The 17,427-nt window shown below is 42.6% G+C and overlaps 1 protein-coding gene across 1 annotated transcript in view; it reads right to left on the bottom strand.

Moving 5' to 3' along the window:
• Positions 1 to 17,427, bottom strand: part of GLP2R (glucagon like peptide 2 receptor) — a 65,027-nt gene that overhangs the window by 8,898 nt on the left and 38,702 nt on the right. Inside the window, exons 10-11 of the mRNA XM_008072469.1 lie at positions 8,488 to 8,576; positions 355 to 493 (exon numbers count right to left, since the gene is read on the bottom strand). Of these exons, the coding sequence (XP_008070660.1) occupies positions 355 to 493; positions 8,488 to 8,576 (228 nt within the window). The remainder of the gene's footprint in view (positions 1 to 354; positions 494 to 8,487; positions 8,577 to 17,427) is intronic.

Below are 17,427 nucleotides of genomic sequence, written 5' to 3'. Positions count from 1 at the left end.
GCACAGACAATGTTCATTTGCACAATGCTCTTTAGAGAACTCAGCAAAAATAGGTACTTAATAAAAGGCTTTAAGCTGACACTCAGTTAATATGATCATGAGTCACACCATCTATTATAGTCCAGGAAAGAGACCACTTTCCTCTTCTTAGTCACTGAGTGAAACTGGCAGGATCAAGGCAACACTTCCCCATCTGCATGTCCTTCTAATGCCAAGGGCCTTTACTGATAAAGCCTGCTGATGCTAGAATTCTATTTTTAACTGTGGGTTCTCTCAGTTCTGAGCCTGTTTGAACCACATGCATTTCTGTTTTCTCTCCAAAGTCAAGGCATCACGGTTCAGACTCCTACTTACATGGAAGGAGCCCAGTGTTAGCTGAATGAAAAGTCGTATCACTCTCGGAAATCCTTCAACTTGATCATCAGTGAGGAAAGAGAAGAGGATCTCATGAACACCCAATAAAGGAATGAGGACAAGCGTTGATTTTGCCAATCTGTAAACAACAACCAAGTAGGAGTCATGAGGGTCACATGGGGGAATAGGCAACATTTTCTGCTCTTTGATGCATGCCTTATTGCAACTCTTATCATATTGATAGTTGGTTTTCCAGCTGGTCTCCTTGACTACACAGTTAATGCTTAAGGGACATCATGGTCTTGTTCAAGGATACATTCCTCCACCTGACTCACGATAGATGCTTAGGAAACATGAGCTGAATGAATAAATGAATTCCCTCATGTACATTATCACATACCTACAGATCTTAATGTTTTGCCTGATAGACAGAGTCCCATGCAAGTGGCTGCCACCCTGGGATACTCCACCCCAATCAGGTTCGACAAGTTTTCTATTGCCTGGCTGACAGGTGCCTCTATCTCTTTCTCTATTCAGGACTTTCAACATCAGTTCTTTCAATATCACCCTAAGAAGGGAGAGAAAACGAATTGCCCAGGGTCACACAGACACTAAGTAGCAAATCCCAGCCTAGAAGTGGGACTTTCTGACTTAACACCAGGACCCTGCATATTCCCTACTGGGTGTTGCCATCAGCTCTCATGCTGCTCCTCAACCCTGGTGACAGCGAGGGTTGCAGGAAATGAAAAACTGATCCTCCTCATAAAAAGTGCTATGTGGAGGCTTGTTGGTGTATATGGACTACACAAAAAGACAAACATTCCTTTGGTACAAGGAATGTACGTGTAAAGTGCACAGCTGGGGCCCAAATGCTTCAGACTGGTGGTTCCCAAGCATGGCTATTAAAATTCCTTACAGAGTTTTTAAATTATATATAGCTTCTTGAGCTCCAGTGTCGAGTCCCTGAATCCAAACCTCTGAAGGTTGGATCCTAAGAATGTGGAATTTTCAAGGAATTCCCCATGAGATTCTGATAAGTAGACAGGTTTGGAAATGACTGCTTTTTACTTTTGAGGGACTTCTTGATTTAAAGCTAACTACGATAACAAAGGTGACTCACAGTCAGGGTACAAACAAAGCTACTGTGTCTTATACACATTGGGAATGAGGAACTTAATTGTAATGATTTTTTAAACCCAAGTCATTTCTCATAAAGGGTGAGATTAGGGGGAGGTTTCCCCCAAAATCCCATGGGGTTAAAGATGTAGAAACACAGTGTCATAGCAATTTATGGGCAATTTCTTAAGGAAGTGTTAATGCTATCCAAGAGAGTTTACCATGAATCCTGTGTCTGTGAGAGTCATTCAAATGTAATGTAATCAGTGAAACAAACAACCTCACCTTTGTGCCCTGAAAGGATCTAAAGCCAGGAAGAGGACAGCAGGAGCCTCCATAAAAAAAGGGCTCCACCTGGCCATGTGGCTGCATGGACCAGAGCCTTGATGGTCAAGAGAAGCCGATGGGAGGGGAGATGGACTCACAGGCCCTGGCTGTGTGGGTGTCCTGAGCTGTGTTCGTCCACCCCCACCCTCAACCCAGTGGAAGTCACTTTGCAACTGAGACTATTTCAAGGTTTGCTGTTGTTGTTGTTGTTGTTTTTAATTTCCAGGAGTGTTTTTAAAGCCCCATGGTCCATTATTAAGTGGAGATTTTTGGTGATATTTGATCTGCAGACGACTCTTGCACAGATCACAGAGTGATTTTTGCTATTGGAGCCTTCTTTAAATAAGAATAATATTTCCCGCAAAGCTGTCCAGGTTTCTAACTTCTTTTGAAAGAATAGGGATATCTGGCAAGACTGGTCCCCAATTCCTGCTTGGCAATCATTGGTTACAGCCAGGTGGTGGTTGTTCCTTTAAAGGGAACTCATGACCTCTAGCCCCCGCCCGATCTGTACTACTCACTGTGTTACTTGCTTGTCCTTTGCAAATGTTTGAATGTGTGACTCTTGTTCTTGTTTATTTGGGTTTTATTAATACAGATTTACATACTTACATGCAGACCTGTGTCTTACCATCAACTCATTCTGGGACCATGTTTGGTATTATGGTTTTTTAAAATAAACTTTTTATTTTTAAATAATTTTAGATTTGCAGAAAAGTAGCAAAGGTAGTACACAGAATGTCCACATACGCATCACTCAGCTTCCCCTAATGTTAACACATTATGTAACTGTAGCACAATTGTCAAAACTAAGAAATCAACACTGGTGCATTACCGTAACTAAATGCCAGACTTTACATGGATTTCCCACTAATGTCTCTTCATGTTCCAGGATCCCATGTTACATTTAGCATAGGGTGAGTTTTTTTTTTTCCTTTGAGCTGGAAGTCTCACTCTCTTGCCCAGGCTGGAGTGCACTGGTGTGATCATGACTCACTGCAGCCTAAGCCTCCTGGACTCAGGCAATCCTTTCGCCTCAGCCTCCTGAGTGGCTGGGACTACAAGTGCGCCAGCATACTCAGCTAATTTTCGACTTTTTTGTAGAGATGGAGTCTCCCTATGTTGCTCAGGCCGTTCTTGAACTCATGGGCTTAAGCAATCCTCCTGCCTCAACCTCTCCAAAGTGCTGGGATAGTATAGGACGCCTGACTAGTATAGGGCAATTTTTAAAGAATAGGGCAACCCCCTGGGGTTCCCCTCCCACTCTGGGACCTTTTCTGTCCTCTCAATAAATCCTGTTTCTGGCTGTTGCTTTGTTAAACTCTGCTGTCTCCACATGGATCTTTGAGCTATGGCTGCCATGTTTTCTTAGCTTTGGCCCCCTCCCCTACACTGGGGAGGTGAATCTCTCTCTCTCTCTCTAATTTACTTTCTAAACAAACTTTGCTTGAAAACTTAATAAATAAATAAATCCTGTTTCTAAATACAATAAAATACAATAATTAAAGAATGACTCCCTTTTTATGAAGTTTTGGGTCATCTGACCTTCTGGATGGGTTCAAGGAAGCATTCTCTACTCCTCACCTTACCCTGACTTCTCCTTAGAGTACTATTTGTGCCCCTGTTCAGATGAAAATCTATAAATAGCAATAGCAGTTTACTCTTATGAATGGTGTTTATCCTGATTTTCATCCATACCCATGTGTTTATTTAAATGATTCCGTTTATTGCAGTCATTTCACTATTCACCAAATATTTATTGAGCATCTGCTCTGGACCCATGAGGGAGTACCATGAAAATGAGGAGTTGTAGTCAAAGGCAGTAGAATGCAGGGAGAGTACAGGGGCCTGGGTTCAAATCCCAGTGTCACCAATTACTGGTGAAACGACTGTGGGCAAGTGATTTAACCTCTCTGTTAGTTTCCTCATCTGCAAAAAGAGGATTATATGAAGAATAGCATCTACCTGACAGAGCTGCTGTGAGGACTAAACAAATAACATGGGGGTAAAACCTCAGAATAAATAAGATCTGATACATGACAAGTGATCAGTAAATTTTATTTATCACTATTTGTAAAGAAGCCACGCTTGTCCTTAAGTTGCTTAAAACTTCAGTGATTTTGATCAATTTTACTTCCATGCGTGACATTTTCAGTCTTTGGTTGCTGGTGTGGTTCAGAACACACTACCCCAAAACATGGCACCTTGGCATTTTAAGCTGAAAGAATTTGAGAAAACTGTCGAAGCAGGAAGGTCTTTCTGACCTTCTCCCACCCTTCTTCCCTGAAGCAGGACATGAAACCTAGGAGGGATTTTTTTAATCTTCTCCTGAAGCAGGTCATAAAAACCTTCATGTGAAAGGTATCCTCTCTATATCTGAAGGAAAGAAATGTCCTTTTTTCAGAAGACATGGGGACACAGAAGACTGAACAAACAGGTCCTGGTACATTTGTACAAGTTTATTACCATTGGATCATACAGTTTTTGTCCAGTGATGTTTTTCCATGACAGTCTCACTTTTCATAAAATCCAGCATAAAAATACATAAATTTGACCATTTGGGGGATCTTTATTTCCTTATGAAGGCCCCCGTGTCACAGAAAACTTATGAAAATAAATGCGTATGCTTTTTCCCCTGCTAATCTATCTTTGTTTGATTTTTAGACACAGTCAGAAAACCTAAGAGGGTCAAGGAAAACCTTCCCTCCCCTACCTTGCTCACAAGAAAGACCTTTCAGATAGGACTGGGGTTTAGCATGCCAAGAAATGTTTCTCCTTTATAAATGCATTAAGAGCTCTGCTCCTATGCATCACATGGAGAGTTAAGAGCATTTATCCAGGGAAGAAGAACTGCCTCTGTGCTGGGAACCACAGAGAACAGAGAACTCCGACTGAGCTGTTCTTTGGCAGCGTTCCAAAGGCATTGCTTGCCCTGTTTATAGCCCTGAAGTTCCTCCTTCACACTTGGCTCAGTTTTCTCTCTCCAAGTCAGACAGATAGGCCAGTTACTGTTTTCTTTCCTTGATGGTGGAAGCCCAGGGAGGAAGGCTAAGACTGTAGAAGGTTCTCCAGCTCCTAGCAACTCGCCTCTTTGGCAGAGCCTAAGTGTGTTCAATTTAAACTTTCCTAAAATATAATCCTGGAGGGAGGCCAGATCAGGGTTACATTATGAAAGTTCCTCAAAATCTTTGAGAGTTGGAAGCAGTCTGTATCTACCGGAGTTTGGTTGAAATGCCCTGGGCCCCATCGTCCCCAACTCCTTAGCGCATTAGACGTATTTAAGGGAAAACAAACGTGGAGGGGGATGAGGAAGAGGGGCAACTTTCCAATTTGGGAGAGGACAGCGTGAGCTGAGGAGCTGAGAGGTGCTGGTGACCCATGGGGGTGACAGTGAGCAGCCTTCCTAGAACTTGGAAATAAGAGAATTAGCACTGCTTTCGGAGAGCAAAACAGGCAAGTGAGTTCATAGATGCTGTAGGACACCCCAGCGCAGGGAGTAGAGTAAAATGGCCTAGGTGTGTCCTGAGAGACAGGTCTCTGCCTGTTTGCTACTCATAAGCTAAGTGAATCAACTATATTGCACTCTACAGGGAGAAAGAGCGAGTAAACAGAAGTTGCCCACCAAAATGGCAGAGAAAAAAACACAAGAGAGAAGTTCTCGGTATTTATCCCACCCTGATCTGCAGAGGATGCACTGGTTCTGGGGAATGAGCTTCCTTCTCAATAGGTAGGTGGTACTGTTCAGGCCACCCTCAGGCATCCTTCAACACCAAGGACTCTTCACTGATGGCATAATCACTAAGCAACATTCCAGTGTCGTCTTTGAATTTCTAGTGCTGTGACTGGAAACTTTGGGAGGCGTGTGGGCACTAGAAAGGAATGCTCTACCGTGTCCCCACCTTCCACAGACATTTAAAATGAAAGACGGTCTAGTTTATATACATCAGCCTCTTGTGAGTTCAGTTGGCATCAGGTAGCCCTCCAAAGTCTCAGCTCAGATCAGTGACTTCCAAGTAGGTGTGCACACTCAGAAACACAGACCATCCTCAGGTGGTGGCACACTCACCGAAGTGAGGTGTCTCAAAGGAGGACTTTGAGCAGACGTACACCCAAGTTCCTCTTCTTGAGCATTTTCCTTAAGTGAAGAGGGGGAAGAGGAAAAACGAGTTTCCAGACAGTGTTATTCTTTCTACCCTTGAGGCAGCCAACCTGCTTAGCCATGAGGGTCTCTCTGGTATTTTGATATTTTGATTTATCCTTTCCCAGATCAGTGACTTCCAAGTAAGTGTGCACACTCCAGCGCTGTGCGAGACAATCTGCTTGACAGTAAAATAAAATATAAGCCAGGTGTGGTGGCTCACACCTGCAATCCCAGAACTTTGGGAGTCTGAGGCAGGAGAATCGTTTGAGCCCAGAAGTTTGAAACCAACTGAACAATATAGTGAGACCTCATCTCTACCAAAAATGAAAACATTAGCTAGCAATGGTGGCGTGCACCTGTAGTTTCAGCTATGCAGAAAGCTGAGCAGAAGGATTGCCTGAACCCAGGAGGTCAAGCCTGCGGTGAGCCATGATTATGAACTCTAACATGGATGACAGAGTGAGACCCTAACATACACAAAAAATTTTAAAATATAGAATAATAGAAGTTCTACCTATATCAGTTTTTATCTATCCTTTTACATTTTCCATTTTTAGTGTATCTTATAATGTATTTATTAGTGCATTAGATCATGCACACATACTGATAGAAACACATGAGCAGACAAGTTTGGAAACCACTATCTTGAATAGAGGGGGCTCTAGAAAAGAGAATATTGAGACTGCATTACATTTGTCGTGGCCAGATCAGAAATTTCCATATATCATTTGATTAAGTATCTGATCCAGTGATCCTCCGCTCTGGCTGTTTGTCAGAATCTCCTGGGGACCCTGTAGGGTTCCCTCTCACACTTACTGAGCCAGTACAGCTCACATGGCTGTACTTTTGACCGACTTGCAGGGGATGCCTACAATGGAAAACTATTATAAGGGTGGCTTCAGGTCTGGGGCCTGGGGAAGGTCCTGGGGGTCCACGTTAGGCTTTGAGGGCACCGTTGGGATTTGTCTGCTCCTTGTTTCTCTCTCCCTGGAGCACTAGCCTCTGTCCTGTTTCTGGGGCATCTTGGTTTTCCTGGCATCTGGTTATTGAGAGGACTGTCCTCCCTAAATGGACCCAGGCAGGGTGAACTAGAGCAGGCGTGGAGCTCCACCCTCAGAGAGAGGCCAAGTCTTGGGAAAGGGGCCAAAGAGGCTGCTCGGCCACTTGGAGGCTCGACTGGAGGCGCCAAGAGAGACAGTGTGGCTCCCTAAGGCCCAGGCCAGACTAGTTCCCCAGGGCTGGGGTTTTCTGTAAAATGTTTAGGCCAAAGCCCCAACGAGCAACTATGGTATATATTTGCCCAGTCCGGGTATGTTTATCCTTCTAGACCTCCTGGAGAGAGGATTTTAGGAAGATAAGATTTGGGATCTGGATCCAAAGCAAATACTGCTCACCACATCTGATTCAGATTGGGCCACCCATATCTACCACCTCCATGAATCCTCATAACAAGCAGGAGTTGGGTCTGCCGCGACATTCCGCTTATACACACCAGGAAGCAGACCAAGGAGGCCAAGTCACTTGACTTAGGCCAGTCAGCGAGTTCAGGTCATGGCCAGCACCCTCCCTTCCAACTCCTACTCGACAATAACACCCCAGTCCTTAGTGAAGTAGAACACATGGGCCTTGAAGACAGGGTCCACATCATCATATTTGCCCTCTGCTCCCACCACAATGCCAGGTACATTGTAGACATTAAATGTTTGTCAGATAAATGAAAAAATTACCTTCCCAGCACTGGAGTCAGGCTTAGAAAAGATGAGAGACAGGGCTGGGGCCATCTTTACCCATGCTCTCTTCCTCTGGCGTGCTGTGTGGACTACAATGCTTATCCTTGTAGCTTCTCTGTGGGCTAAAATACTCCCTCCCCAAGAGCCCTGCTGTCTGCACATACCATGTAGAAAGCAAAGAACAACTGGGAAAGGACAGAGGGAGTGTTATTTCTCACTCACTCGCTCATTCGTTCGTTTGTACAGAAACAGAGATCCATCAAGAGCCTATGATCTGATTTACTGTGAAATGGGACTGCTGTCATCACAGAAAGAAGGTGAGATGCAGAAAAGGCAAGTCAAAGGATGACGGTGTGAAGAATGTATTTTCTTAGGCTCTCAAAGTGTATGGTCTTATTTCTCAAGGTCTCAAAAATACCCACATACTCTCCTCTGAGTTACGAATGGCTTTTATTCAGTTGCCTCAAATGTTCCCTCAAGGAAGGCAGCTGTTAAACTTCCCTTCAGACAAGTCTTTCCTTTCCCCATAAATCACCCATTCTTAGGAACATTTTGATAGTGTTTTGCTGAGGGAATGTGTGTGCCCTTGACTACTCACCACTTACCTCATTTCACTCACCTCATCAGAAGGTCCTCCTCATTGACAAAAGTCTCACATCATCCTAAAACACCTTTTCCAGAGGACTTTCCCTGACTCCCTCACCTTTGGAATAAATGTACCAATGCAAGTTGTTCCTCCCTTCCCGGGACATTAAGTACAACAGCCAAAAGGAGTCTAACTAACCTTGGGCTGCTGAGTACCGAACTAAGGCCACTTACCTGTATTTGTAATCTCTGAAGCACATTTGGTGGGCTTTGAGCTTAGAAATGAGAAGCCTGAGGATTTTCAGGAAGATGAAAAAATTGACCTTGGGGAAAAAAAAAAGCAGATGTGAGTAAGTAAGTGATGGGCTCCACATAGCTGTGGATGTCAAGATTATTCCAGGGTTGGCCATCAGTTCCTTGTCTGTGTAAACCAGGGGCAATTTGGCAGTTAGCTGGTCAGGTAATAAGTTCTTAACAATAATCTTCACTGTCCTGAAGGTCATCTGAACTGAAAGTCTGGAAGGGATCTCGGAAAATTATTGATTTTATCCTCTGCCTCAGGAAGACCCACCACTAAAGCCATCTGAGAAAGACGAATGGACGTTTACATTACTATTATTATTATTATTACTATTGTTATTATTAACTAACATTTACTGAGTACTTATCATATCATGCTTCGGGTTAAGAACTTTCCGTATATTATTTTACTTAATCTTCACAACCTCCCCAACCAAAGTAGCCACAACTATTTTTATCCCCATAATACAATGAGGAAATAGGCACAGATGAGGTAAGCATAATTCTTAGGTTGCACAGCTAGCCAATGACTAATCCAATAATTAAGCCCAAATTTATCTGATTACAACTCTCCTTTCACTTAAATAGAATGCCACTCTGCCTCTCTCCCATAAAGAATTCTAGTCCTATTGATACCTAGCTTGAGTTGTGTTGCTGCCATGGAATTCACTGGACTGCATATGTTTTGTTTTGTTTTGTTTTTGAGTTGGAGTCTCACTCTGTCGCCCAGACTGGAGTGCAGTGTCCGCTCCCGGTCACCGCAGCCTCGATCTGCTGGGCTCCGGAGATCCTTCCGCCTCAGCCTTCCAAGTAACTGGAACTACAGGCGCGTACTACCACGCCCGGCTAATTTTTTATTTATTGTAGAGATGAGATCTCGCCAAGTTGCCCAGGCGGGTCTCGAACCCGCAGGCTCAGGCAATCCACTCACCTCACCCTCCCAAAGGCGTGGAATTACAGGCTGAGCCACCGAGCCTGGCTCATTGGACTGTATATGTTCTCCATTCCCTAGAACACTTTCCATGACTCTCATGTATTGGGAAAATCCAGTCCTTCATTATCAGCCTTGATAGAAATTTTAATACATGTCCCTGAAAATTCCTGGGCACTTATCCCTTCAAAAAGGCAGGGTTTAATTCCCTCCCCACCCCACCCCCACCCACCCTTCCCCTCTGAAGCTGAGCTAGACTTAATTACTTGCATCCAATGAAAAGAGTATGGTGGAAATGATGCTATGTGATTTCTGTTCTGGGTCCTAAAAAGATGGCTTCGATCTCTCTCTCTCTCTCTCTCTGAAATGATGTTATGTGATTTCTGTGCTAGGTCCTAAAAGGATGACTTCTACCTCTTTCTCTCTTCTCTCTTCTCTTTCTCTCTCTCATTGCTCACACCAAGGAAAGCCACCCACCATGTTTTAAAGACACTCAAGAAACCTGTGGAGAGAACCATGTGGAAGAACTGAGTACTCCTACCAACACCCAGCACCACTCACCAGACATGTATGTATGTCACCTTGGGAACTGATCAGTCAAGCCTTCAGATGGCTGCAGCCCTGGCGGACAAATTGACTGCAACTTCATGAGAGATCATGAGCCTCCTGGAAGTGTTGGAAAGCAAGTGATTGAGGGTGGGTAGGGCTTGGAAAACAAGAAAGGGCTGTGAGAAGTGAGACTTGAGAGGTAGGGATGGCCAGTTCCCACAGGGCCTTTTATGGCTCTGCTGAGTAAGGAGTTTGGGTTTTCTTCTAAAAGCAATGGTAAGCCCCGATGATAAATTTTAAGCAGGCAAATGTCCTGACTAGATTTACTCCTTTGTGTTTCAGAGAAATCATTTTAGCAGCAGTATGGAGAATGGACTGAGGACAAGACTGGAGGAGGAGAGACCAGTCAGGGGTAGTTTCAGAGCTGGGGAGGATAACGGAAAGAGATCATCATCACCAGCCCTAGTGCAATGATGGAGAGGAAGGGACAGACTTAAAATGGTTAAGAAGTTTGAGTCAAATAACCTTTGTTACTAATAGGATGTGAGGTCAGAGATGACCCCCCGTCTCAGACTAGATCTCAAATATGTGGTAGTGCCATTCACCAAGAAAGGGAACATCCGGAAGAAGAAGAGCACCGGGTGGGGGAAGATAAGGAGTCCGGTGGTTTTCAACACAAGAACTGTCCCAAGGCAATTAAATATTTATGTCTAGATCTCAGCAGAGAGACCTCAGCTAGAGCATGAAGCCATTGGAGTAGGTGAGATTATCCAGGGAGACTGTGTAGACTGGGAGAGAAAGACGTTTAAGATAATTGCCTTGCAACAAAGGGAAGGGTAGAGGAAGTGGAGACAACAAAGGCAATTGAGAAAGAGAAGCCAAAATGGTGGTGTGTGCCTGTAATTCCTGCTACTCAGGAGGCTGAGATGGGAGAATCACTTGAGCCCAGGAGTTGGAAATCAACTTGGGCAACATATTGAGATCCCCCTCTATAAAGTAAATAAGTAAGAGTAGCTAGGGCAGTTGAAATGAGCCACACAGAAGGGGCATCCTGGAAGCCCACGAAAGAAAGAATTTTAAGAAGGTTTAATGCTACATAGAATTTAAGCAAAACAAACTGCATTTAGCAGCAAGAAACTGACTCAGAGAAACTGCAGTGCAGAAGTGTGAGCACAAGCTGGAATCCAATGCTTTGCTTTGTGACTAAAACGTGAAGAAGAGAGACAGTGTAGATAACACCGAAGGGGCTTGGCTGTGAAGGGAAGCAGAGTGACAGAACAGTAGCTGAAAGGAATACACAATGGAGATAATGTCTCCTCACTTTTATTTGGAGGGCTAAAAGAGATTTTTGGTTGCAACTGCTTTTAAGATTGAAAAGACCTAAAAATGCTTCTAAGCAATGGAGAAGGTGCTGAGAGACAGGGCAATCAGGTGACAATTAATGGAATAAAGTATCTACAGACATTGAGCCAGCATGGTACTAATGTCCCTGTCTAGAAATAAAATCCTTTAACTGCCTATGAGAACACAAGCTATAGAATCCAATATGTGCCTATTATTGCTTGTTTTTTTTTTTGGCCTCAGGAGAATCCATACTCAACGTTAAAAGGCTAGAGTTTCAGGCAAGAAGATATTTATCCAACCCTAAGCCAACAGGAATGATGGCAGTTCCCAGCCAAAAAATATTTAGTAACAAAAAATTTAAATACAAGCTAAATGTAACCAAGTAATTTATCTCTTTTAATGGGATATCTGCTTTTCATCATAAAGAGAAAATCTTGTGTTCTTGGCTTAATGTTTTGTTGAACACAGGCATTTTTCTTACAAAGTAAGCTTAAGAGGGAGAAAGGCACATATTTCAGCAAATTAGTTTCAATCAGGACTCTCTCCTAGGAAATGAAGGGTTTTTATGAGGAGCATGTTCATTTGCAATTCATTGTGCCTTCCAGAGACCAGACAAGAGAAAATGGGTACCAACCAACGGGCCATATGGAAGAAGCACTTCCTTACTGCCATGGATGAAACACCACCCTGGGGTACCATGGAACCTCTGTTCATCTGGGTTTCTGAGAAGACAAGAGTCAGTAAGCACATTGGATGGTGCTATTCATTTGTACACAAGCCGGAAAGCTCAGTGGAGAAATTTTTCAAGAACTCAGTCAGAATCCTTTAGGATTCTGTGACTAGATGCGGGCCACATAGGACACTAAATCTATGAGTTTGCCTTCCAAGTCCTAGATAGTACAGATGCATTCTCAGATGTAACATTTTGGTGACACTTTTTTGATCCCAGCTTCCATGCACAGATCTACAGGTTGGCAGAGATGATTGCTTGCTTGGAGGGAGCTCAGAGGTAGGCCTCATCTACCCTTAAACTATTCTGTCTATCCTCAAGTCTCTCCTTCTCTGGTCTGCTGCATAGACTAAAATGACTACATTTTGAGCTACTCCTTTGGGTCAAAATGCTCCCTCCTCTAGACCCCTGCTGCAATAGAAGGTACGGAATGGTTGGGAAATTCGGGAGGAAGCCCTTTCTCTCACTCATTCATTTTTGCAATAATGAAGACTTTAATAAATACTTATGATTTTTATCATGGAAATCAGAGGATAGGGTGCAACAAAGATGAGTTTTAATGGAGTGGGAAAACTCAGGGTATGGAGAAATTCCACTGTAAGTCTTCAGAAGAGGAGAGCATTGGAATGAGAAGATGACTTGGAAAACCGGAGCAGCAGAAAGCCCCTGGGTTTCTGAGGGGGCAGAGAACCCAAAGAGGGACAAAGCCAGTAAGGACTAATTTTACCAATTTCTCAGCTTTGTCAAGTGCTGAGGTTATCAGAGAAGATTCAACAAAAGTTAATAAAAGCTTCTTTTGGAATTAAAAAAAAAATTTAGATTCAGGGGATACACATACATATTCATTACATGGACATATTGTATAGTGGTGGGGATTGGGTCTCAGGTGGCCCATTCCCCAGATAGTGAATATTATGTCCTGTAGGCAGTTTCTGAACCCTAGTTTCCCTCCTCTCTGCCCCCTTATTAGTGTCCCCAGTGTCTATTATTTCCGTTCTTGTGACCGTTTGGCTCCCACATATGAATGAGAACATGCAGCATTTGGTTTTCTGTTTCTGAGTCAGTTTACTTAGGATGAGTGATCTCTGGCTCCATCCATATTGCTACAAAGAACATGATTTCATTCTTTTTTATGGTTGTGTAGTATTTTGTGGTGTATATATACCACAATTTCATTATTCACTGATCAGTTGATGGGCATTTAGGTTGACTCCACATCTTTGCAATTTGTGAATTGTGCTGCGATGAAAATGCAGGTGCAAGTGTCTTTGTTATAAAACAACCTCTGTTCCTTAGGGTAGATACCTAGTAGTGGAATTGCTGGATCAAATGGTAGGTCTACTTTTGTTCTTTGAAGTAATCTCCATACCACTTTTCATAGAGGTTGTGCTAATTCATAGAGGTTGTACTTCCACTAATAGTGCCTAAGTGTTCCCTTTTCTCCGCATCTGTACCAGCATCTACTGTTTGTTTGATTGTTTTTAAATAATGGCCATTCTGACTGGTGTAAGATGGTATCTCACTGTGGCTTTAATTTACATTTCTGGCCGGGTGCAGTGGCTCATGCCTATAATCTCAGCACTTTGGGAGGCCGAGGTGAGAGGATTGCCTGAGCCCATGGGTTCTAGACCAGCCTAGGTAACCTGGCGCGACCTCATCTCTACAATAAATCAAGAAAAATTAGCCAGGCATGATGGCTCATGCCTGTAATTACAGCTACTTGGAAGGCTGAGGCAGAAGAATTGCCTGAGGCCAGCAGGCTGAGGCTGTTATGGTCGTGAGCATGCCGCTGCACTCCAGCCTGGGCAACAGAGTGAGATTCTGACTCAAAAAAATAATAAAAAATTACATTTTCCTGATGATGATGATGTTGAGCATTTTTTCCTATGTTTGTTGGCCATTTGTATATCTTTTTTTTTAGAGATGTATGTTCATGTCATTTGCCTACTTTTTAACAGGGTTATTTGCTTTTTTCTTGCTGATGTGTTCAAGGTCTTTATAGATTCTGGACATTAGTCCTTTGTCAGATAGTTTATGAATATCTTTTCCCATTCTGTAGGTTGCCTATTTGCTCTACTGAGTATTTCTTTTGCTATGCAGAAATTTTTTAGTTTAATTAAGTCCTGCTTGTCTATTTTTGTTTTTGTTGCATTTGCTTTTGGGTGGTTAGCCATAAATTCTTTGCCTAAGTTGATGTCCAGAAGAGTTTTTCCCAGGTTTTCTTCTAGGATTTTTATGATTCTAGGTCTGATATTTAAGTCTTTAATCTATCTTGAGTTAATTTTTGTATATGATAAGAGACAGGGATCAAGTTTCATTTTTCTGCATGTAGCTATCCAATTTTCCCAGCACCATTTGTTGAATAGGGTGTCCTTTCTCCAGTGTATGTTTTTGTCTGCTTTGCCAAAGATCAGTTGGTTTATTTCTGGATTCTCTATTCTGTTCTGTTCCATTGGTCCATGTGTCTGCTCTTGTCCCAGTACTATGATGTTTTGGTTACTACAGCCTTGTAGTATAATTTGAAGTCAATTAATGTGATGCTTACAGCTTTGTTCTCTTTACTTAAGATTGCTTTGGTTATTCTGGCTCTTTTTTTTTTTTTTCTTGGTTCCACATGAATATTAGAATTTTTTTTCTAATTCTGTGAAAAATGGCATTAGTAGTTTGATAGAGATTGTATTGAATCTGTAGATTACTTTGGGTAATATGGCCACTTACATAATGTTGATTCTTCTAATCCATGAGCATGGGATTTTTCTTCATTTGTTTGTGTCTTCTACACTTTCTTTCATCAGGGATTTGTAGTTCTCCTTGTAGAGATCTTTCACCACTTTCTTGGTTAAATACATTCCTAGGTATTTTAGCTTTTTGACTGCTATTATAAATAGAATTGAGTACTCGATTTGATTCTCAGCTTGGTTGCTAATGGTGTATAGCAGCACTACTGATTTGTGTGTGTGTTGATTTTGTATCCTGAAACTTTACTGAATTCATTTATCAAGTCCAGGAGTCTTTTGGAGGAGTCTTTTTTGTTGGAGTCTCACTCTGTCACCCAGACTAGAGTGCAGTGGCCGCTTCTGGCCACCGCAGCCTCAACCTGCTGGGCTCCGGCAATCCTTCAGCCTCAGTCTTCCAAGTAGCCGGAATTACAGGCGAGCACTACCACGTCCGGCTAATTTTTTGATTTATTGTAGAGATGAGGTCTCGCCAAGTTGCCCAGGTGGGTCTCGAACCTGCGAGCTCAGGCAATTCACTCACCTTGGCCTCCCAAAGCGCGGGATTACAGGCTGAGCCACCGAGCCCAGCCTGGAGGAGTCTTTAGGGTTCTCTAGGCATGAGATCATATCATCTCACTCATAAGCAGACCTTGAACAATTATCATAATACTATAAGAAAGGGATTGGCAGTAGTGAGAAACTGCCAGGGGAAGAGGGGTTGGGATTGGCAGTTGAGGGAAACTGCCAGGGGTGGGAGGGCACACCTCATCAATAAGGGTACCTGCATAATGAACATGTGTATACCTAACCCTGAATTGTACCCCACATCTTTAAAATTTAAAAAAAGGTCATATCGTCAGCATACAGAGATAGTGTGATTTCTTCTTTTCCAGTTTGTATACACTTTATTTCTTTGTCTTGTCTGATAATGAAAGCTTTTGACTTCATGTCCTCCTAAAGTTAACAGATGGTTCATTCAATTTGTTGGCTCAGAAGAGCCATTCAACTGGGCATTCAATCTGTTAATTCCAAGGAGCAGGAAATGGATAGAATGAGTTTGTACAGTATCATCATTTTGTTTGGCTGTACTTAGATGGTTGAACCAATCAAGGCTTTGCCAATTTTCTGTTAGGGAAAAGAAGACTAGGATGTAAGAATATATCATGTTTCAATATGATTCAACTCTAAATGTACACTCAGAGGTGACAGGCTAACTTAAGTAATAAAGTCTTATACAAAGAAAGAGGTGGGAGTTCTCCAATTTCTATGTCTGGTAAAAGACCCAAAGAGCATCTGGTTGTCATATTACGGTTATTTATGAAACATAGGAAATGTTTATACCAACAGAGCAGCAGATGAAGCTTGCTGATATATCTGGAAATCCAGCAGGATGGGCATTCACATTAACACAGAGGTTGCTCAGCAAAATGCAGACCCAGTCTAACTAGTGGTGGGACAGACCTGATGATGATTAACCGGGAATGCTCATCAGGGAGGCTGAATCTGGGGTGGAGACTTTCTTTGGTCTCAATGTTCTGTTCACCACACACAGTTGGCTTTTCCCAGACATTTCTCTTCCATGTTCTTGAAAATAGGACCCAGGTTCAAGTTTGGCAAAGGTAACAGAAAATTGTTCAGTACCTTAAAATGCCAAGTTCTACCAATTCAGTCTTAATTATTATGTTACTCCTTGGTACTCCAGTTTAAATAGAACATATATGGTGTCTAAGGAATTATTTTCTTTTTCTTAACACAGTAAAGATTTTTTGTTTTTTCTTGCTTATATCACCATCTAGTACAGTGGGGAAACTCTATTCCATGCAGTCATTCAGGAACCTAATCTACTTCCATTTTGCAGTTCAAATAATTATCCTTTAGAGTTGGGGTTATGTCTGTTCAGATGGGTGGAAAACTGTAACGTGTGGACATATGTCCAAACATGAAAGTAGATATTGGTTCAGGCATAGTCTGAGGAGTCTGTGAGAGTGATAACTGTTAAATTCCCTGAGGATAGAAACTCTGAAAGAACTTAGCACCAAGCCAAGCACAGAGAAGATGCTCAATGAATGCTAAAGGAAGGTACAAGAGATTGAATAAATGAGATTTCAGTGCTAAGGAAGCTCTGAATGGCAGGAAGTTTGCTTCCATCAGTTTGAGTGGAGACCAGGCTGAATATTTTTTTAAATGTCCCCAAGTTGTTCTAATGTGAAGACATTATCTAGTCCAGGGTTTTTCGACCTCAGTACTATTGATATTTGGGGCAGAATAATTACTCGTTCTAGGGTCTGTCCTGTGCACTGTAGGATGTTGAGTAGCATCCCTGGCTTCCACCCGTTCGATACCAGTTGTAACTCTCTTCCTCCATCCCCACCTCCACTTTGTAACAATTAAAAATGTCTTCAGACATGGCCAAATGTCCCCAGGGAGCAGAATCACCTCCACTTGAAAACCACTCATCTACTCTAACTCTGATTTTACAAATGAAGAAACAGAAGCTCAGAAAGGTCAACTCACTTGGCTAAAAGGGCACATTACAAGGAAGTTATGGAGCCCAAGCTTCTAATTCCTTCCACTTCACTAAATAGACTTTCTTATCCCTTTCA

Source organism: Carlito syrichta, unplaced genomic scaffold, assembly GCF_000164805.1.
Source record: "Carlito syrichta isolate Samal-C Ts95f unplaced genomic scaffold, Tarsius_syrichta-2.0.1 Scaffold315198, whole genome shotgun sequence".
Taxonomy (NCBI): domain Eukaryota; kingdom Metazoa; phylum Chordata; class Mammalia; order Primates; family Tarsiidae; genus Carlito; species Carlito syrichta.
Note: the sequence above shows the minus strand (reverse complement) of the source record. Positions and strands in the feature narration are given on the sequence as shown.